A 22,093-nucleotide genomic window follows, 5' to 3' on the forward strand; every position below is an offset into this window, starting at 1 on the left:
TTTTCCCAGGCCCTTAATTTGTATTCCTGTAACCTAAAATCTCACTATGAATCAGCAGTCAAATCAGAAGCCGTAGAACTATGGTGTTTCCAACCAGTGTTAACGGAAGCATAGCGCAAGTCCAATGAAACACATTATGGCTCCAAAGTTGTCTTGTCTAATGTTTAGGTAAATACCATTTTTTCCTGCCTGTCAAAGCCAGAAATCCCAACTACGGCACAAATGGACAAACATCGGAGACAGCGCTGGCTCAGTCTACTTTGATGGAAGGAGATTTCTAGTCCCCTGATGGCAACAGGAACTGTTTACTGCACTCTACAGGGAGTTCCTAACATACTGTACTGGTTTCTGGTATCAGGGACGCCTCCATGGAGCAGGGAGGTGAAAATGAATCTGCCTCCCAAATAGGGTTTCTACCCACACAATCTTGGAATGCAGCAACTCAGTCACCAGAATACATTTTTTTCCCAGTTTATGTTGTAATACATCCGTTCTTAAATGCGTATTTCAAAGGCACAACAGAGTACGCTTTCATTCGGTTCACTCCACATTCACGCAATGTGTTTAATGAATAGACTTGCACCAACATGTCCTCATCACCCTAACACTTACCTGTATCACATGAATGGGTGTGAAATATTCAAACCGTGTTATCTAATATGATTATATAAAACACAGTCCCTATAACCTGACTAGGTGCTTGCAAATCCAGAATCACAGAATTACTACCTCATTTATGTGATTTTTAAAGTCTTAAAGCACTGGTAAAGATCTTTAATCAGATAGAAGATAAATAGAGGATAAATAGATTTGACTCATTTATTTCCTTCCTTAGTTCCGAACAGTGCTCACTCACTTAATCATGCACCCTAGCTACAATAATTAAAATGTAAATTTAAATATACATAAAGGAAATGAGACATATATACATGTGTTATATTATGTATATATCTATATATAACATATATACGTATATGTGTATATACGTATATATGTGTGTGTGTGTGTGTGTACATGTGTTAGGGCACATGACTAAGTTGGTGAGCCCCGTTCAGAACCAAGGAAGTAGAGGCCAGAGAGTATCAGCTGGATAGAAAGTACTTTATGGCTCCTCGTTATGTTAACGTGTTTACCTCTCATTTCCTAGGAAGACGATTTTCTAAAGTGGATTGATGATTTCACTGCTAGTCTACATCATATACAGCTCACGGTAACTGCTGCCTACTCGGACGGACTGACATGAAAGCATATGGTCGCGATTCGGGAACGATCATACTTAACGAGGAGAGAGCAGAGCAGAGAGATCTTAATCGAGGAGCACAGATACAGGAGGGAGAGGGGCTCTCAAGAGCACGTAAAGAAGAGTCACCTACCAGCTCCACTCGTCCGAAGCCCCCGACTCCAAGGGTGTCGATGATGTTGAAGTCAGACAGCTTCAGGTTGGCGAAGAAAGCGGCTTCGGCTTCGTATCTGGATTTTTTGATGCGAAAAAACGGAAATTTCTTAGAGGTGCAAACACGAGAACCACACACGACCGCCCCGGGATGACAGGCCTGTGGCACAGGGTTTACCTGCTCAGATTCCATCTTTGCTTTTAGAGTCTCTGTGTCCTCACCATCATAATGTTTTGGTCCCAGTGGTGCAGAATAACCAAGATTTGCACTTGTGGGTCAGAGGAGAATGAGACCAGGTACCTGGTGCCTGCCAGTCATGTGACCGATAAATCCAGTTACCAGACCAAAGTCACATCGCAGTGCTTTCCTGCGCGTCTTCCTGTGAGCACGGATGGCTGGGGCGGTTCTTTTTTGGTTTTGCTTGGGGATTTGTGGTTTTGCTGGGTTTGGTTTTGGCCGTCCCGCTGGGGGACGGCAGTTTCTCATTAGTCGCCCTTATCCACAGGCTGCCAGTGGCTCCTGTTAGTATCCACTGAAAGCGGCAAGATCACCGAGGTCCCTGGAGCGACATCACAGCCGGGGTTTATGAAAACAGATCCGAAAAGCTGAGGACGGGGGTGCAAATGTCCGAAACGGAGGGTTTCGGAAGCCCATTCACATTCCTAAAAAGTGTCCTCCTCCGTTTATGTGTACCCACGGCTTCTGAGCCGGGAGTCCCAGTGTCTTTATCTTTGCCAGCTCCTTATACGAGAGGAGAAGCGAGGGCTGTGCTCCCAAAGTCTAACTGTGCCCCGTGCCGATCTGACCCATGCGAGTGGCCAGGATAGGCTTCCCCTGACGAGACGCTCAAAATATCTTCTTGTCAAAGGCCCTACTATTTTTAGAAAGGGCAGGAAGGCATAACAGTCATGTCACTAATGTCTCACTGATGTCAGGTCAGGGAGTGATACAGCTGTCTCAGTAATCAAGTATTTGCACAGCTATGCGTAACCCGTGACCTTCGGCCAGGCGGTCCCCGGCTCGGTCCACGCTATAGATAGACATGATGATATACCTTTGAGATGGTGACACGGGCACTGCTCATTTCTGTCAGGTTTTGGACACAGCCACCCGAAGGCGTATTTGGCATTAAGCCGTGTAACACTTTAGCTCCTCCCTTGTAATCGAACACACATTAGACTCTCCACTTGGGAGGAAGGTAAAGTTTCTAGGTGACATTTTAACGTTCTCCAATCTACCACCACAGTCCCAGATTCGAACAATTCTTGACAGACTCTCGAGACAACCTGGTTTCATGACTGGCTGGTTACATGAACTCAGCTCCCTCTAATAAACCCCTATAGATGAGGCAGCTGGCCAATCCTGAGGGCATCTGTAGACTTCTCTCATTATCGACACAACCAGGAGATTAGCTTCTCAGTTCAGGAGGTGGTTTACTAGAATGGACATAAGCAGCAAATGGGCATTTCTAGCATTCCAACGGGCCCACTACTTCTGGAAAATTAAAACTCCATCCCATTTAAAGGGCAGAGTTCACTCCAACAGGTGCTTTCCAAGGACATCTGTTGGGATCAGACCCTGTGACAGTTTCTATGTGGTCAAGCATTTCCTGGCAGGCCAGATAGTCAGATTCTTAAAGAGATTGTTTTTGAATAATACCCTATGTGCCTGCTGGATTGAGAAACTCAGATATGAAGAGGGTAAACTCAGGCTATTTTGATAACATTTTATATATTTACAGTGTGGTGTTCTCACAGCTCCTGAAGATACTTTTGGACTCTTACACTTGGGCTCCGTAAAGTTAGGCTGGTGACACATCTACACATGTGACCTTCAGCCCTTTGTTGGAACCTCCTGGGCATCTATCAGGAACCATTTCATCTGAGTCCCACCACACACCGAGTGATTCTGAAATCTTTGCAAACAGGACCCAAATATCTGTATTTTTTTAAAGCTCCCTCAGCGATTCTGATTCACAGCAAGGGTAGAGGGCTATATAGGTCCAACCGAGAAGCCTCAGGAACTGCAGAAACCATAGAAACATTTTGGGGTGGGTTAAAGTGGTCCTGGGACATCAGTGGCTGCCTGATGAGTCTCAGGGGGATGTGTTCATGCCAAGAGTGTTGGGGCCTCTCACAACGTGGTCTGGCCTCCTGCCCTTGGATCCTAGACCCTTTGAAATGACCACTAGTTCTGTAATGGCTAACACAGCTTGAAAAAAAAAAGGCAATGTTGCTAAAACACACACACACACACACACACACACACACACACACACACACACACGGAGACTGCAGAAGTCATAAGGTGGCTATTTTGTGTTGAAATTTCTACAGCAAAATCCTCTTGACTTTATGCTTACTATTTGATTAATTACAGATGGTATTTTCATTAATGGGGATGGATGAATTACATCTCATGTTAAATGGTAGATATTTTCTCTGTAGCCATCACAACCCACTTAAACATACACTGTTCCACACACTGTAAGCACAATTACCATTACGTAAAATATTTCATGTTTTAATGAAAAGAGATTGGTAACACTGTCACTGTCATCGTACTTTGTTCATCTTTGCTAATTACTTTGCCAATACTGCTTGGTGACTTGTTAAAATACCACCTAGTAGGGTGATTTTATCTGGTGCTTGGTGAGATACATTTTGAGGGGCCTTTGGATAATATACTCCTGATGTTCTATTCCATTCTATTCATGCCAGGTTCTGATTCTCAGGGAGGCCAAACAAAGTGGGAATGCTATCACAGTGTTTTTTTTTTTCTTTCCCACCAAGGGAATATTAGTTGCTTAATATTCTATATGTATTTATTTTTCATTCAGGTTACTCTTTATGGACAAGAGTTACATCTGGATCACAGAGACCCTGTCTACTTTTCTTTTTTGAATAACTTTTTGGATTAATAACTTCTTTTTTAATGTGGAAATCACCACTAGAAGGAACCCGTATAAGAAAAACTACAGATGACTTAGCTTCTTCAGGCAACCCCTCTTGCTCATAACTTGGAGAGACATTTTCTTTCTTTCTTTTTACTCAGAGATTATTTGAAGATAATTTGAATCCATCGATTCTGTTTTGCTTGTTAATGAGTTGGTAAAAGTTTGAGTGGGAAAGGAGACTAAATAAATTGGTTAAATCAATGGTTGTTGTTCTATTAACTAAACTTCTTTTGCCTGAAGGAAGTCGGTGTAGAACCCAAGTTCTTAATGGGATACAGGTCCAAGGAACAAGGCCCAGCTTTGTGCAATTCATTTTTTTTTAATCATTAAAAAAATTTTTTTTAAAAAATCTTTATTTCTGAGACAGAGAGAGAGACAGAGCAGGAGTGGGGAAGGGGCAGAGAGAGAGGGAGACACTGAATCTGAAGTAGGCTCCAGGCTCCTAGCTGTCAGCACAGAGCCCGACGTGGGGCTCGAACTCACAAACTGTGAGATCATGACCTGAGCTGAAGTCAGTCGCTCAACCGACTGAGCCACCCAGGCACCCCTGTGCAAGTCTAAAATTCATCTGTGCCATAGTGCTTATGAAAGGGACAACAGCCAGATGCTAGGGGGAAATTCACATCAGTAAGACACAAAGTTCTCCATGTTTAGTTGCTTAAAATCTACAAAGGTGTACAAAGTCTCTTTTCTAATGGTTCTCAACTCAGGTTGAGATACTAATTTTTCAAAAGGATATTGTTAGTATTATTTTAGTATGGGGTGAAATCTATGGGTTCTCTTCTCAGAAAAGTGCAAATAACGACATGTCTTTTTTTGCATGTGTCAGGGAGCTTACAAAACCCTACAACACAAAAATAACTATACAATGAATTGTATACACAATAAGTTGTGTTGGGTGAAGGAGACAGAGATAACATATCATTTCTCAAACAGTCCTGACCATGTTATTTAGCTGGGGCTCTGGGTGATTAGAATTCACAACTGCTAATCTGTACAGGGTACTCTTTAAATGGTGAAATACTAAACTTTTTCTTAAAAAAAAGAACTGATAACGAGGGACACAGTTGCCTACATGTTCACCTCTTCTTTTCATTTCTACCTATACACCAAGAAGTTCCAAAAGCAATGAAAATGTAAAGCAGCAGGTGTAAAAATGATGAGACCAAGGCACAGAAGCACAGTCTAGAAACAGAACGGTCCGAGAAGAATCTCAACCTCTCTCTCTATATATAAAGCTACATACCTTTATGATATTATGCTCACTTTCCTTAGGAAATAGACAATAACCATCTTCATTTCTCCATCTCTTCTGGTATTACCAGCTTCCACAAAGCCATGGAGTAAGAACCCAGTGTCCCCCATCATTTACCACATTTGTTTTTCCATCGTTGCCTTATATTCATGAATCAATCCTGTCATCATCTCAAAATAACAGAATTGGGTTCTACACCTTATGACTGACTATCGTTATGAAGAAGTAAATCAATCTCCCTCCTTCTCTCCTCTCTCTCTCTCTCTCTCTCTCTCTCTCTCTCTCTCTCTCTCTCTCTCTCTCTCTCTCTCTCGGAAACCACGTGTGAGGATTCTACCCAGTACAAAAATGTATGGAATTTAAAATTTTGTCATCATCTTGTCATTAGAACAACAGTAATAGCTCAGCATTATTTTACAAAGCAGACAATACTATGTGCATTTTTAAAGTAAGCCTCTAGGATTCAAAGGAACGTAACAATAGTTCTGGATGGGTTACAAAAGCCAGTAGTTAAGAGCCTGCAGAACAAAAGGCTAATGTGGCCCTCTCTGCCTTAGCTCCACTCATCTATAACCCACATTGCTTCAGAAGTCTGCTCTAAGAGTCTCCAAGAAAAAACAAAGAAAGTCTTAGTATCTTCGAATCCACATGCAAATTAGTTACCAAGGCTTTGCCTGAGCTCAACCGCTATTGGGTATATTTTGTTTCTTGTTGAGTTTCATTTTCTTACATCTTGGGAAATCTATAAAAATGAAATGTTTCAGTAAACACCCAGACTCTCACCTAGGACTACGTTTCTCATTCCATAACTTCACTAGGTAAGATGAGATTCAATCAGACAGTGTCTACTTCGGCCTTAAAAATAACAGGAGAGCATCCTGGCATACCGACAAAAGTTAATGACTTGTGGTTCCAGCTCTGCCAATGACTTTGTACTTCCAAGACCTGATTTCTTCAACATTTAGGCCTTTTTAGGAGTATCAACCAATATACACTTAATAAGGGTGAATTTTATAGTGTGTCCGAATCTTTACTTAAATGTCCAGATAAACGCCTAGGAATCATTTTTAAAAAAGATTTATGTGACCCAAGAGCATTGCAATCTATAAATACCTACAGAAATAATTAAAACCCTTTTCAAGAAGGTTTCAGATAAGAGAAGAACTTTCAGAAAGCGAGCCTTAAGCACAAAAGTATACCTGGTCTGTGATATAACCAAGATATGATGCTGGTCGTCTACTCGATAAACACTTAATTTGGTGTGCAGAATTTATGCAGAAATAGTTCCTGATTTCAGAAAGCTTGGTTCACTGAGTAATTTATAGGTCTGATAAAATAAATAGAAATTCAGCCAGAAAAGTCACTTTATAGAGAGAAAGTGGAATTGGAAACTGGACGAACAACTTCGCACATTTAAATTTTTTTTTAACGTTTATTTATTTTTGAGACAGAGAGAGACAGAGCGTGAACAGGGGAGGGGCAGAGAGAGAGGGAGACACAGAATCGGAAACAGGCTCCAGGCTCCGAGCGGTCAGCACAGAGCCCGACGCGGGGCTCGAACTCACGGACCGCGAGATCGCGACCTGAGCCGAAGTCGGATGTTTAACTGACCGAGCCACCCAGGCGCCCCGTACGTTGCACATTTAAAATAAACGTGGTTTGAGCTGGTACTATAGTGCTATATTTGTATATGTAAAAACAGTTAGTAGGTACCTGTCCTTATTCCCCTGATTCTCAAATGTTTGGAGTTAAATAAGCTTAGCCACCCAAATAAAAAATGAATAGTCTTTCTTAAATCTGTAATCAAGCCACCAATCATCTCTTATTAATTCAACTCTTTATTAAAAGTCTCCTTGATAAACTAAACTTTAAAAATGGAAAATATATTCCAATAATAAATATATATTGCCATGTTTTGACTTCATCAGGAAACAGACTGGGCCATTTTATAGCTTCAGGTTTGAACAGGGAGTTATTTCTTGTTGCAAGAATCGTTTTTCAAATAACCATTTTACAAGAATCCCTGTCAACATAAGAAACCCTATTCCCAAAATTCTAAACAAAAGGGGTGTTTTCTCATGCATGTGGCCGTAAGGCACGTAGGTAAGGTGGCCGGTAGAGTCAGTATTCCGTCAGCGGTAGAGGCCAAAACTTAAAAGAACTAAAAAGTTTAAAAGTAATTTAATGAATATCAAGTATTTCATTATGTCAATTTTCTCCAGAAAGTGTAATCTCGTCTTCAGGGAATCTGAGATACCATTAGTTTGCTCTCTAGATTTCAAAAATTGTGGTTTTCAGGAACACAGACTTTTTTTTTCTTTGAGTACTCTGGTCCTTAAATAGTTCCACTTATTTTTCAAACACATTTCCTTGAGGAGATACAGCCAACAGGAATACACAGGAAAATTGCATTTCTCATATCTGCTGCATAATAAGAATGATAGTAATGCAAATAGTCTCTATTGAGGCTTTCTTGCAAGGACTCTAAATTTCTCTCATTTAATTTATCCTCCTCGATTCTCTGTGGAGATGGGATAACAAATATTTTTTACTTCTATTTGCCAGGGGGTGGACCAGTGGTTAAGTGGTTGGTTTCAGTAATTAAACAGCAGAAGTAGGGCTAGAACCCTTGTGAGAGTCTCACATCAAGGCGTATTTATACCTGCTCCAAAAAACTGAATTGCCTTTTAAACAAGATAATAGAGAATCGCCCAACCTTACAGATACTTTTATCTCAGAGTTTGACGATACTATCGTGGTTCAAAATCTGGATCAACGCTATTGGGAGCTCACCTAACCCAACCTCTGCCTTTTTAAAAACTAAAAAACAAACTAAGCCCACAGACGCTAAGTGACTTAGCCAAGGTCACAAAGACTCAGGCATACGGGCCAGGTGTTTGGACTTGTTGTCTTTTTACAATCTGATTCTGTGTCTGCAGTTTTCGTAATATTCTGATATTGGAAAAACAAAGGCAAACATAAAACTTGAAGTATATTTAAATAATATGGTATTTTATTACACATTTGCATCCAGAGTGTGACTCGTGTAGTTAAGCTCTTATGCCTTCTGCCTACGATGTGGCAATGCAAGGATGAGCCCCAGTTAAATAAAAGGATCCAGAGTGAGTGAATGTTAATGCCTAAAAGATAATTTTTTAAACATTCAAACATCGGAGTAGTATTTGCCAAAGATGAATGAGGATATGCTACCCACTGTTGGCTCGAAATGTGCTAGCCAATAAGGATTTTTAGTTAAAGCGAAATCGTTTTCACATAGTCTGAGATGAATTTTCTTTTTCTAAAATAAAGACCTAAATAAATATATATTGCCATGAAAAAAATGGGAAGAAAGGAATTGATTTTTCCGCCAGTGCTGTTTCTCTACAACAGAAAGTTAATTATCATATCCATGATTATTATTTTGCTTTAGAAAATACAGATGATCGCAAACAAAGGCAGGCACGCAATCCCAGCTTTATTTGTGCCAGGATAGGTATTTCCTTCCTGTAAATGGACGGCCATCAGGGGCTAGTTGTTTGTGGAAGTTCTCTCTCATCTCAGTGCAAAGTGATTTCCTCCTGCTCTCCTACAACCACAGGTTAGAATCTCTGCCCCAGTCTTTTGTTTCTGACTGTAGACCAGGGTGGTCCAGGTGGCACATCACAGCTTCCCAAGGTGGGGAGGTGAGGTGCAGGGGAAACAAAATCGGCAAAAATGACCACCCCTCCTGCCTCTCTCTTCCAGTAACTCAGGCCTCTGGGAAGTACCCTCATCCCTCATCCTGTTGCCCCCTGAGAAAATGCCCAGTATGACAGAATGCATACCATCTACCTGGGGACTCTGTTTGCCATGGCCTACGGTTCTGAGCAAAAGACAGCCCAAGATTTCCCCCAAAATAGAAAAATCTCTTTTCTACCCCAAGACTTTTCTTATAGGTCATGCTCAATATACGGGTGAAAATATCGACAGAAATAAGGGGGAGTTTGATCTTAACCTTAAAATCAATCTCCATCATAATCTTAAAGCAATCAGTGGGAAGACTCAGCTGGGCACAGAAGGATTAGGGATCAAATAAACACCAGGGGGCACATTTTACTTCTGAACTCAGAACCTTTGCTGTGTACTCCCATTCATATGTTTCCCTTGGTCCCTGAAGGATTCTGTGTGAACTTAAGGGACAGGGGCCACATGGTCATGATCACAGTGGGCCAAAGAATGTAAAGACAGTAAAATGCAGTGTGTGGCAGGAAGACTGCCACCGATGCCACCCTCCCGAGGTTCCAGGGATACAATAAAGGAAGTGGCCAGGGATCGGTCGGGCACTACCTTGAGCAAGACTGTCTCTTTTCGGCAAAACGAAGGGTTTGCACTAGACAGGTCTATGAGGCTCACTTGCAGCTTGATGGTTCTGGAATCCCAAATGTCTGAGATGGACACTTTGCAGAAAGCCCAGGTATCCATGGCTTCCCTTTACCTCCTTTGGGGTCCTCTTCCCCAGCCCACCTCCAATCCCTATCTCCCGAAGCTCCTATTTCAGGAAATACTACCAGAGCCTTTCATTTAAGGGCGTCTTGCTCTCAGCTTCTGGTTATGCAAACGGCGCAAACAGGAGACCCCCAATGCACCTCCGAGATAGCAGACAGCAAAGGTACGTCTCCATGTCCAAAACAGAACTACGAAGGCATTGCACCATGGACTGTAATAAACCTAAGGCTCCCTCCCACCCAGGATTCATATCAGAATTATGGCTGAGTTAAAAACAGAGTTGATAAAATCTTGGGATATGGAGCCAGGCAACAATATTTTAAAATAAATTTTATAGGTAAGTCTATACAGGGGCGCAGGGGTGGCTCAGTCGGTTAAGCGGCCGACTTCGGCTCAGGTCATGATCTCACGTTTCGTGGGTTCGAGCTCAGAGCCCGGAGCCTGCTTTAGATTCTGTGTGTGTGCTCTCTCTCTGCCCCGCCCCCGCTCGCACTCTTTCTCTCTCAAAAATAAACAAACATTAAAAAAAATGTATAGGTAAGTCTACAGAGATGTTAATTACCAAGGTGATGATCATAGGGAGACAGGAACAAGCCCCAAGTGAAAACCACTGCGTACCTGGGCCACTTTCCGTGGGCTGTTACTGTTCAGCCCCTTCTCTCCCACGGCCGACCCAGGATGCAGCCACGGTTTGGCCCCATACAGGAGCTCGGGGACTATAAAACCGAGGACCTGGCTCCAGAAAGCACCAATGAGCTAGAGTTGTCTGCCAATATCAACCAATCAGAGCAAGGCCCTTCCAACCAATCAGGATGGAGCATTTTTCCGCCTTTCCCTCATTAGCATGCTGGACCTGAGTAGGTCCCTACCCGAGTGCCAACTTCCTCTCTACGAGCAGGGCGTCTTAACCCTTCTCCATCGGTGCCGCGCCTCCCTTCCACTTGAGCGGGAACCCCCAAGTAACCTTGCCTGTGCCTTTGATTTTTAGTCCTGACTCATTTCTCTGTTGCGCGGCCCAGGAGTTACCAACTCTGGTCACAACACGAAAGTTTTAAGGAACTTGTAGTGCCAACTTTATACGCGTGTGGTGGACACCTGTCACATCGTATATGGATATCACGGGAACGTGTCCCAAGTTCTAAATAGTTAGTCTCTAATGATCTTTGAGAATGCATACGATATTTTCTCATGATTTGGCTGGCATTCTGAGTTTTTCTGGAGGAAGTGAAGTGTGATATCAAGGAGACATGCTATTGATAGGACTTATCGCTGATGACGCAAACCTCGATCGGCTGGCTCAGACGGGCATTCTGTACTTGCTTAACACGGCACGTCATTAGAGGAACCCACAAATGCAAAATGAGCTGGGTCAGCGAGCTCCATCATTCTTACCTTAGAAATGTGTCCCCCTCAAGATCGGGCAAGTTCATAAAGGCATCACACATTTCCACACTACCAAGCTTTCTGCACAATCATGCAAAAGGGTCACAATACAATACACTGCTTAGGATTTGCACCTGTAGCTACAATAGTAGAAACTGGTGCTTTCCCACACATTTAAAAAAAAAATTTTTTTTTAACGTTTATTTATTTTTGTGACAGAGAGAGACAGAGCATGAACGGGGGAGGGGCAGAGAGGGAGACACAGAATCCGAAGCAGGCTCCAGGCTCTGAGAAGTCAGCACAGAGCCCGACGCGGGGCTCGAACTCACGGACTGTGAGATCGTGACCTGAGCTGAAGTCCGACGCTTAACCGACTGAGCCACCCAGGCGCCCCATTTTCCCACACATTTTTACACAAATCACAGGAGTGGAGAGAGAATGGTAATGAGGGAAGAACTCAAGACCCTCAAATGCCTGCTTCTTTTCTTATCTACAATGATAGCAAATTAATACCATAATTGTCTCTCTGAGTACACATTGCCTTTCTCGCAGAAGTTCAGAACTAATTTGCCCTCACGTTTCATTTCGGTTGGACCGCCGATTGAAATAAATACTGTTATGCCACTTCAGCTGACCTTCACTTCGGGGCTAACACATACTGGTAATTTTTCTGCGCTTGTAACAATGGTTTTTAAAAGAGGACTATGGACTAAGAGGCTGCAGAGATGAGTGATTCCATTAGAATATTAAGTGAATTCTCCCCAAATTAGGTTACGAGTACTTTTTTCTGTGTACGTATAATAGAAATGATGCATTTATCTTACCGCTTCATAAACCTCCTGACCCTAGGCGTGAATAAGGCCTACTGAATAGCACTAAGTCCTTTTCTCCCTTTTCAAATGATTGATAAATAATAAGGATAAAATGCAGAAAACTGGGAGGGGCATTCAGACCTATTATGGTTATTCTTTGTATTATGTAACAGCTAGAGAACGTGTTTTTTTTTTTCCCCCCATGTGTGGCCTCCTTTTCTTTACAGATTTTCCATGGATAGGGATGACCTTTTGTCTCCATCCTATTCTCAATTCTCTTTCTGTGACCTCCCTTTCCTCATCCAAGTTATTAACTTTCAGCGGTTCCTAACCACCAGGGTTACATGGCCTTGGTGGATTAATCTGGGTTTGCAAGAGCTTGTGCAATAGAACACAAGCGGTTTGTGATGACGGCACCGTCTCGACTTGTTGCTGCTCTCTACCAGGCATGTGGTGGGGACGCTGGAGGTCCATCCGATGCTTTCAGAGAACGCACAGCACCTGACTGGGTTCTCAGCGGGATTTACGCTCCTCTGGCTTTGCAGACATAACATAACTGCAGAGAGAGGGCACAAAACCTTTCTTCGGCCCCTTCGGGAGAGGCAAGTGCTGAACTGGGGAGAGGAGATCCTCAGAAACTTGTCCTATGTCTTGGCACCTGTGTCCACTGAAGTGACCTGGAAGGCAGTCAGGGGACCCAATGAGGCAGGGCTGCAGGAGGGGGCTCTCTTTCCAGATGAGAAACTGAAGAAGTTACATATCTATTCATGTCTGTAGCACTTTTGCATTATTTGGCCAGGCATAGGAAAAAGACAACAAGACCTCACTGCAAATATATAAAATATAGGGCGCTGGGTGGTTTGGTTGGTTACATATCCGACTTCAGCTGGGTCACGATCTCACAGTTTGTGAGTTTGAGCCCTGCATCGGGCTCTCTGCTGTCAGCACAGAGCCTGTTTCCAACCCTCTGTCTTCCTCTCTCTCTCTCTCTCTCTCCCTGCCTCTCTCCCACTCTTTCTCTCTCTCTCTCTCTCTCTCAAAATAAATAAATAAAACATTAAGAAATATATATAAAATATGAAGTAAAATAAAGTTGAGAAAATCATATTATTTTTAACAGCGATTATTTTTACTGAACTACAAAGGATATTTCTTTTTCAGGTTTATTTGTTTATTTTTGAGAGACAGAGAGAGAGCAAGCAGGGGAGGGGCAGAGAGAGAGAGGGAGAGAGACAGAATCCCAAGCAGGTCCCACACCGTCAACACAGAGCCCGACACCGGGCTCAATCTCTCGAACTGTGAGATCATGACCTGAGATGAAACCAAGAGTCAGATGCTTAACTGATGGGGCCAGCCAGGCGCCCCTAGAAAGGATATTTCAACAGGAATGGAATTGTACTATGGTACTATTTGCACAAAGATGCCACCTAAGAAACATAATAGGAACTAGGTGATAGATAGTCACTCTGTGGAGTTTTGGGTTTTAAAAAGCAGATACGTTGACATTCTGGTGCCCAGACACCCACTGCTACACTGATAACCGTTTCAGAAACAAGATTCCCACAGGTCTTTCTTGCTGCAGTGGGCAGAACCAAAGTGCCACACAGACCACGGGATGCCCCCGACTGCAACTTGGATTACTCAGCTTGCCCAAAGTGGACTGTGTTTTTAATTTCGGAATTGTATTCCGGCCTATGCGTGAAGCTGGGAAAAGGCTAAGATCGACGGTTCTTGGAAGATCCGAGATTTGAAATAGTTTCATCAGCCTGATTGTTAAAGTCTAGAGTGTTGCTTGCTAATTGGAAAGCAACGATGTAAAAAGAAAAAATGAACAGAATTAGGAATTATTGCAGCTGCGGGTCTCAGGCTGATAACATCACGGTTGCAGGCCTTATCATGTCTGTCTAGAATACGTTTATATACAGCAAGTGGGATTCTATTACCGTCTGTTCTTACTACAACAGTTTAGAGTATTGCCAGGCAATTTGTTTGGAGAGCCACTTCTTAGGTGACAGAACACATGACGTGTGTTACCTAGCACCACGGTGGGTCAAGAATCTTCTGGCAACCAAAAGATTCTTCAGCCGTTGAAGTTTTAGGGAAAGTAGGCTAAGCAGGTAATTCTCGACATCAGGGATCTCTATGGAACATACTGGTAAGGAAGGCTAGTTCTTTACTAGTGATGTCCCAATCATCTAGCCCCACCTAGGGATGGAGTGTTCCATGGAGAAGCACATGGTGCATATTACTCAAGTTTATCCTTTCTGATTACCATATGGATCTCTCACCCCATTAGAGACAAAGCTTACTAGGGAATCACTATTTCTAGAATGGATTACCTTCTTCCAAATCATTTAAAGCATAATTTGTTGAACATAGTACAGGGTTCACAGGATGATCCCAGGCCATCATTCTGAATAATCAATGACCTTGCCGCTAGCTGTACTTAACATGACCTCAATAACACTTCTGTCATATAATACTCGTTATTAGTTGCTCAGGTTTTAAGTAGTATCTCTCGATAGAGTCAGGGAGACAGTCTTACCTCCCATTTCTGGCCCAGTTACACTTACTCTCTGTCGCTAAAAGCCAGATAGCCAAACTGGCGAGAATTGTGCCCGTAATAGTCTATAATATATCGATGCCATCAGTGAGTACCTAAGGAGGCAATAATACAAAATAACTAAAACATAGTCTCTGGAGCCAGTCTGCCTTGATCAAATCCTAGCTCTCCTATGCACTGGCTACATGAGTTGGAACCAGCTTCAGGATCCCTCTGTGCCCCAGCTTTGACTGTTTAATGGCTACGCCGGCCAAACTAACTCCACTAGGCTAGGGTAAATAATAAATGAGATAATTCCTGTGAGATAGAATAGTAAGCAATCAATAACAGTAAGATGATCTGTACCTTTCATGTGTTTTTACTGGGTGCCTACTTTTCGTAATTACTAACTGCCCGATTTTCCCATCTATCGATGTTTGCGCCTCTAAGTTGCTGTTTTTCCCCTCGGCTAGGATCCGGATTAAGTAGAGTTGTGTGTCCAGCGAACCAGAGATAAATGGGATGTTCCTATATAGGGATAACATTAATTTAGAAACAGAGGAATATGCAAATACGCCATGAAGTTGATGTTGTGTTCCTTTCCCTAATTTTCAACTCCTTCATCCAAAATACTCTAATTGGTGGTTTATGGTGCTCCCAGAAGACCCTGGTAACGCTTTGCATGGCTGCTCCAAAATGCAGCGTGTGCTGTGTTTTCATGTTTGAATTTCGGAACCATCTTGGACATAATCCGGTGCTATCAAGTGATGGGGGATGTGGTGCATGAAGCATGAGATTTCTGCAGTCCATCCTATGACCCCTGTAAAAAGGGGAGTATGTGAGGGTCTCCTTTTGAAACTGAAATTTAATAAGCTTTTAATTCTACCAGGTGTTACTCTTAGAGAGTGTGGAACTCGTGAGCTGTCACACGGACAAAAGAAAAGCACAACATCGTCACGTGGCTTCAGCCACTATTCCCTGAGCTTGTGGGAGACAGACGATACGTCACCGTGCTCTTAGCCACACTCAGGCAATAGATACAGAGTCACACAAGGACCATCATAACCCTGAGCCTGGAAATGCCTGAAACAGTCTCGAGAGGCATTCACGGAAAAGTCTGAGGGCGTCCTCTCGGAGGATGGTTTGTTGCCAAAATCAGAATTGCCTAAAAGCTGCTCAGTGACCCAATCCTGCAAGCAGACCCCTCTCCCGTTTTCATGGGGCTTACTCCGTATGAGTCACTTCCTTCAAGCCACACTGAGGGCAGTTCATTAGGAAACAGGACAAAGACGTGGCCACGTCCCAAAGGAACAGAGGACCTCACTGGTTCCTTCAGGAACATGTAGGCAATGCTAGGCACTGCAGATGCCTCATTCCGGACCAGAGACTTCTAAGTGTGTCTTTAGTAGGGGCAGCTAAATTTCAAATCATTCACTTTCTTGCCTTTGGCAAATAATTATAAACACTCCTTTGATAAAGACCTTACGAGATTTATAATGTCTTTATCCTACTGAGTAACGTTTATGAGGGGAACATTCCCAGAGGTGAGTTGTGAAGATAAAATAAAAAAGAGGGGGAAAATTCCTCTTTATCGCTTCACTGACAAATAACAACAGATGAAAAAAATAGCACGCGGATGCATTTTCTTTTTTAGAAAACAGCATATTTGCAGGACTTCATCATGTCATACGAATCTATGGGCTATACCGTTAACATACAGGGAAGTTACCATCACGTGGGGAGGTCTTAGGTCAGTGGGAGAAATACGGGTCCGTGGCTAATGTTTTTTGAGATGAAACTGGCACAACACGGCTTTGGAACCCACTTGGTGCTAGCTCCCTGGGCTGACAAACCTAACGGAGGGTCCAGTCCCGCCCTGTGCTGCTGATGTGAGGACCTGGTCTACACTGCACAAATGCTGACTAGGGTCCACTCAGGGACAAGCTAAGACAGGGAAAGAAAGGCACTGTCACTGCACGTTCCTATTGTCATTCCGTGTCTGCCACGGTCAAGCCCCTCCCTACGCCCTGTCCTGGCATCTCAGGCCATACAGGGGACACTCTTGCCAGGTCCACTGCCCAGCAGGAAACAAGCAGAAGAACTTACAAGGTAAGCCCATCATTCTCAAGCTCGATTTGATCTTTTTTTTGAGCAGCGTTTGCCTGGCTGAGACAAACGGACAGAAGTACGGCTTCTGAGTCAAAAGACATCCCCACCTTGTTTAAGAGCAAGACTCCCCTTTTCTTTAGCTCAGGTTCCCTCCTTCCAGACAAATTTCTCCTGGGATCAGCGGTGCAGTGGCTTAAATTCCTGGTTTAGCTGCTATCTCTTCACGTCTCTTACTGTTGAAAACCCAAATCCAAATCTGAAAGTAATTTTTATTTGGATTTTGATTGGATTTTGAAAGAAAGTAGATTGTTTTCGGATTTTAAACTCAGTGAATGAAAGTGAGAGTGCATTATGGCCCTGAGGATCAATTGAGAGCCACCATCACATGACAAAAGAGAGATTTTCTTGTTATCAGGAAAATGTCATGGGGATTAGGACTTCAACAGAACTTCAACTGAATTTGAACTTCAAATTCAAAATTCACTTGCCTTTAAAGAATTCCAAATCCGGAGCAATTATAAAACACCTGCTTTAGATTTTTCTAACAGAAAGTGAACATGTGAGTTTTGTGGCAAAAACAGGACACGGAAGCTATGGCAAGGCTGACTTCCTCTGGAAAGGGAGGGATGTCTGAAATTAGAAATATAAAGTTAAGAAGTAATATGACAATCGTCATTGGGCTCATTGCTTGCGAGACAATCTCTCACTCGCTACCCACAGGAAATCAATAACGTAACCGGGCACGTGCAGTGTGCTACGTCACCAAGAAGGGAAGGGGGTGTGGGGGACACCTCTGGGTCACCTCGTCACCTGCCAGGTCAGCACCGCATGCTTTGTGGCCTCTGCACGACAGATTTCTGTCACTTATGTCTTTAGATATTGCTAAACGTACGGAGCTCCTTCTTGGGAGAAAAAGTCTTCCATTCGTACCCCGCATGTACCATTTCTGAACTGAATATACTGTATGCTTTGTACGAAATGCATTCCCTCAAGGGAAAAACCAAGACTCTTAGATGCTACTGTCACCACGACATGTTTGTTAGGTAACCAATAGTTCCCTGTCAGTATTACTCGTGAGACTTCTGTCTACCTTCACAGGAATTCCCAGTCAGCCTCAAGTTCGACTGTGCCTGCCTCGCTGACCCGATTTCTAAGAGTTTCCCCCCATAGATTGTGACCTAATTTATATGATGTATAAAAGAGATCTAATGGTCCTGAAAGAGGGAGAAGTGTTTTTGCTTTTGTTGTTGTTTCTTTTTTTCCATCCTTCCTCTGGGGTCTCTGTGAAGTAAAAATGACGGTCACTGGGACACCCTATGGTCGGGGACTTGGCCACCTCTCCAGATGACTTCAAGCCCTGAGGGATGCGTGGTCAGACCCATTCCATGTCTGGTGACGACACACACCTTTCAGTCATTACTTTTCAGCATGAAAATTATACTTCAATCGACCCAAACCACAAAGTCCATTTTCAAGGTTGGTAAGAGATCACCTTTGCTCTGCGTGGTCTATAATGGAAACCAAGGGGCCGAGAGTGACCACAGTTACCTCCCCAGCTTAGTAACGGAATCATCTTGCTGTGAGGGACAGGCTGATGCCGGGAAAATTCTGTAATCTTTTTTTAGCATTTACTAATCTAACTAACTCTCCTGAGACTGATGAATTATGCAGGCCGGTTCTGCTCAAAGGCATTTGACAGACTAAGGCAAATAACTGGACCAAGTTGACCGGGTGAAATAAAAACCCTTAAGCTGTTTTAGACACTTCAAGTCACCTGAGCGTTATAAGCAAAATAGAACTCCAATTTCCGGTTTTGAGCAGGATCAGCCAGTTCTCTGACACCATCAACTACTTTTCGCAAATTGCCAATAAAGACAAGCGTATGCCAGGCCCTGGGATAGATGCTGGAGATCCAGTAGTGGACAAAATGTACCCCCAAGCCCCACAAAAATAACAAAATGAACCCAGGGCTCCTGTACCTTACACACTGGTGGAGAAGGACAAAGACACAAGTGTGTTTACAGTATGTCGATTTGTGGTAAAAGCACGGAGAAAACTTAGGCGAGGAAGTGCCCCAGCACAGGACAAAGGTGGTTGGGGAGGGAGGCACTTTAGTGAAGGTCTGAGGGGAGGGGAGCAAATCGCCTACAGGCCTGCAGACGCGCCCGGATCTGAACAAGCGGGCCTCGCGCAGCGTGCTTTTGTTTGTTTATTTCTGTTCACATTCATTTATTTTTGAGAGACAGCGCGCGAGCAGGGGAGGGGCAGAGGGAAGGAGGGGACACAGAATCCGAGGCAGGCTCCAGGCTCCGAGCAAGCATTCAGCACAGAGCCCGACGCGGGGCTGGAACCCACGAACCGTGAGATCATGACCTGAGCCGAAGTCGGACTCCTAACCGAGCCCCCCAGGCACCCCTAAGCAGTGTGCTGCTAGAAAGCAGACACGGGAGGGCAGAGGGAAAATGTGGGGGAGGTCCACGTTGCTGCCAGAATCCGGGCAAGAGCAGGTGTGGCTTGGACAGAGCGGGTGAGGCCAAAGAGTTGTTTCGGGAATGTGTACTGAAGGGACAGTCCGTGTGATTTGTGGTGAGATGGATGTGAGGTTTGAGCAACAGAAACAGGAAGGGGGGAGGTTCTGAAGTTCTCTCTCAAGAACAAGCATAGAGTTTCTGTTGAGCGAAACAAGGAAAGCCCTAAGAAAAGCAGGCTTGGAGGAAGAGTGGGAGTCTGGTTTCGACAGTTCGACGCCCCCGCAGGGCGTATGACTTAGCCGAGTGGCTTTGTCAAGTTTAGGCTGCCGCCGTCCGAAGCTCACAAGACACACCTGGGCTGGAAGGGTGGCTCTGGCAGTCGCCTACAGGCAGAGGTACAGAAAGCTGCGGGACCAGCCCAGGTCACCGAGGATGGAAGTACGGACGGAGAACAGATCAGGGACAGAGCCCGGTAGCACGGCGACAGCGAGGTCAGAGACTAGGAGCAAAGAAGGTATGACGGGTGAGGGACAAAGAACAGCAGCAGAGGGGCGTCTGTCTGGGTGCCTCAGTCGGTTCAGCGTTGGGCCCTTGATTTTGGCTCAGGTCACGACCTCATCGTTCGTGAGTTTGAGCCCCACGTCAGGCTTTGCACCAACAGTGCGGAGGCTGCATGGGATTCTCTCTCTCCGCTCCTCCCCCACTCACGTTCTCTGTCTCCCTCTCAAAATAAATAAATAAACATTAAAAAAAAAAAAAAAGAACACCAGCAGAGCATAGGGTTCTGGGAGCCCAGGGAAGGACACGCTTCAAGGAAAGGAAGCGGTCAGCCACATGTGTCACATGAGACGAGAAAGGAGACTCAACCAGGGAAGTTAACCTGTGGCGGTCACCGGTGTGACCTTGGAGGTGGGGCTGAAAGGCTCGCGAGAGACCAGGAGGCGAGAGATTGGAGACGCTCTCTTTATATGTACATCACACTCATTTATAAAAGGGAATCAAGGGTGTTTGGTTGACTTCCAGCGATGAGAAAGAGGCAAAGATTGATGGCGCGGAAGACGGAAGACTTTTTGGGGTGACGTGCGGCACAGGGAAAAGCTGGAGGAGGTCCAGACCAGCGACCGCCGGCTACACTCCAGCGGTCCCCAGCATGGAGTGCCTGGGCGGGTGGACTACAGGGCAGGGGGGCTTGTTGGACGCCCAGACAGTGGGGTGCACTGCAGCAGTCGTCCACGGCAACGTGCTTTCCCATCGACCGCCGGAAACACAAACCGCCATTTTCCTTAATGAATGCTTCCTGGGGGGTGGTGACTATTCCAGACCCTTTACTTACTGTCCTTCCGTTCCCACAGGAACAACCCTCTCTGAGGAAGCTAAAGCAGTGATTGCCGGCTCTCCAAGGTCACGTGGAGTAGGAAGTCCAATGGGGTTTTACACAGGGGGCCTGACTCTGAGTCCCTCTCTGATTCTTAACTACTCATGGCTTTAGACGCCCACCTGCTCACCTACCTAGAGAGTCCCACAGCCCCCCTTCTGTTTCGTGTTTTCAAGAGTGAATAATTGTATGAAAAATTACTCACAAGGATATGGAAGGTACTGGAAAACAAACACCATGAATCTAGGCACAACTCGTGTTATTACGGTGAGGTTGAAGGAGGGGTTATGGGATGACTTTTGTTTTACGACATCGTGGGAAGAAGAAACTATTTCTCTCTGGGCCCCGTTCTTCACAGATGACCCGTGCGGAGCCCCGAACAACAGGAGGTGACGGAAGCAAGCTCGCTGTGCATAGAGGGGCTGCTCCCACGGGCACACGAGGCCGGCTCCTTGAAAGGGGTCACCTTGCCGGTGTGCTGGCTTGTGAGTCATCAGAGGGATGGCTCTACAAGAACACCGGGGACTGTTCCCTGGGAGATCAGGCGTCCCTGGTCTCTGGGAGCCGGACAGAAGCTGGTGACTGAATATTCTCATCTCCGCCCTCACAGAGTCCCAAATCCCACCTACGTAAAGGGACACTTATCTAACCGTTCCAACCTGTTTGCGAACACACAGCCGACTCTGCTCCAGTTTTCTTTCTCCAGCATTTGGAAAGTACTTAGCCCGAGAGCGCAGATGTCTACCTTAACTGCAGAATGTTTCACTGTCCGCTAGCCTTTTGCTTTCTAATGAGGAAAAAAAAGACGATTCTTTTAAGGAAGAAACTATGTTTTACTTCGCATTTATGACATTATTTAGAAATATAAAGCTTATGGTAGACATCGGATAAACATTCTTTGATTTGTAAAAGGCCTCATTTAGACCAATTTATTCCCTCGTCCTTTTGTGTGCGAATCGAACAGAAAATATCTAATATTATAGGTTCTCGTTTGTTAATTTCTTCACTGAGTTAGTGAATACCTATGTGAACACTCGTCCTACTTACAAATGAACACAACTTAACACACAGCACTCACCTTTAGACTCTCCTTTTAAAGTTATATTTAATAAAAGTTCCTGTTTTTAGGCTTTATACGCATAAAATTGAGTACAATGTTGCTATGCAAATAACCTGAACTTTAATATTAAGTAGTGGGGAAACAAAATAAACAAGAAAGTTGGGTTGATTTATTTTTTGAATACAATTTATCGGAACTCAGCGCGCTTTCCCATTCGACTTTAATAAGGCTTCTAGGTTAGGGATTGAATG

At 44.2% G+C, this 22,093-nt stretch overlaps 1 protein-coding gene across 3 annotated transcripts in view; it reads right to left on the minus strand.

Moving 5' to 3' along the window:
• Window positions 1-22,093, minus strand: part of PRKG1 (protein kinase cGMP-dependent 1) — a 1,248,331-nt gene that overhangs the window by 48,365 nt on the left and 1,177,873 nt on the right. For all 3 annotated transcript variants that reach the window (XM_042959915.1, XM_042959911.1, XM_042959912.1), the window contains exon 10: window positions 1,374-1,470. In XM_042959915.1, the coding sequence (XP_042815849.1) occupies window positions 1,374-1,470 (97 nt within the window). The remainder of the gene's footprint in view (window positions 1-1,373; window positions 1,471-22,093) is intronic.

Source organism: Panthera tigris, chromosome D2, assembly GCF_018350195.1.
Source record: "Panthera tigris isolate Pti1 chromosome D2, P.tigris_Pti1_mat1.1, whole genome shotgun sequence".
Taxonomy (NCBI): domain Eukaryota; kingdom Metazoa; phylum Chordata; class Mammalia; order Carnivora; family Felidae; genus Panthera; species Panthera tigris.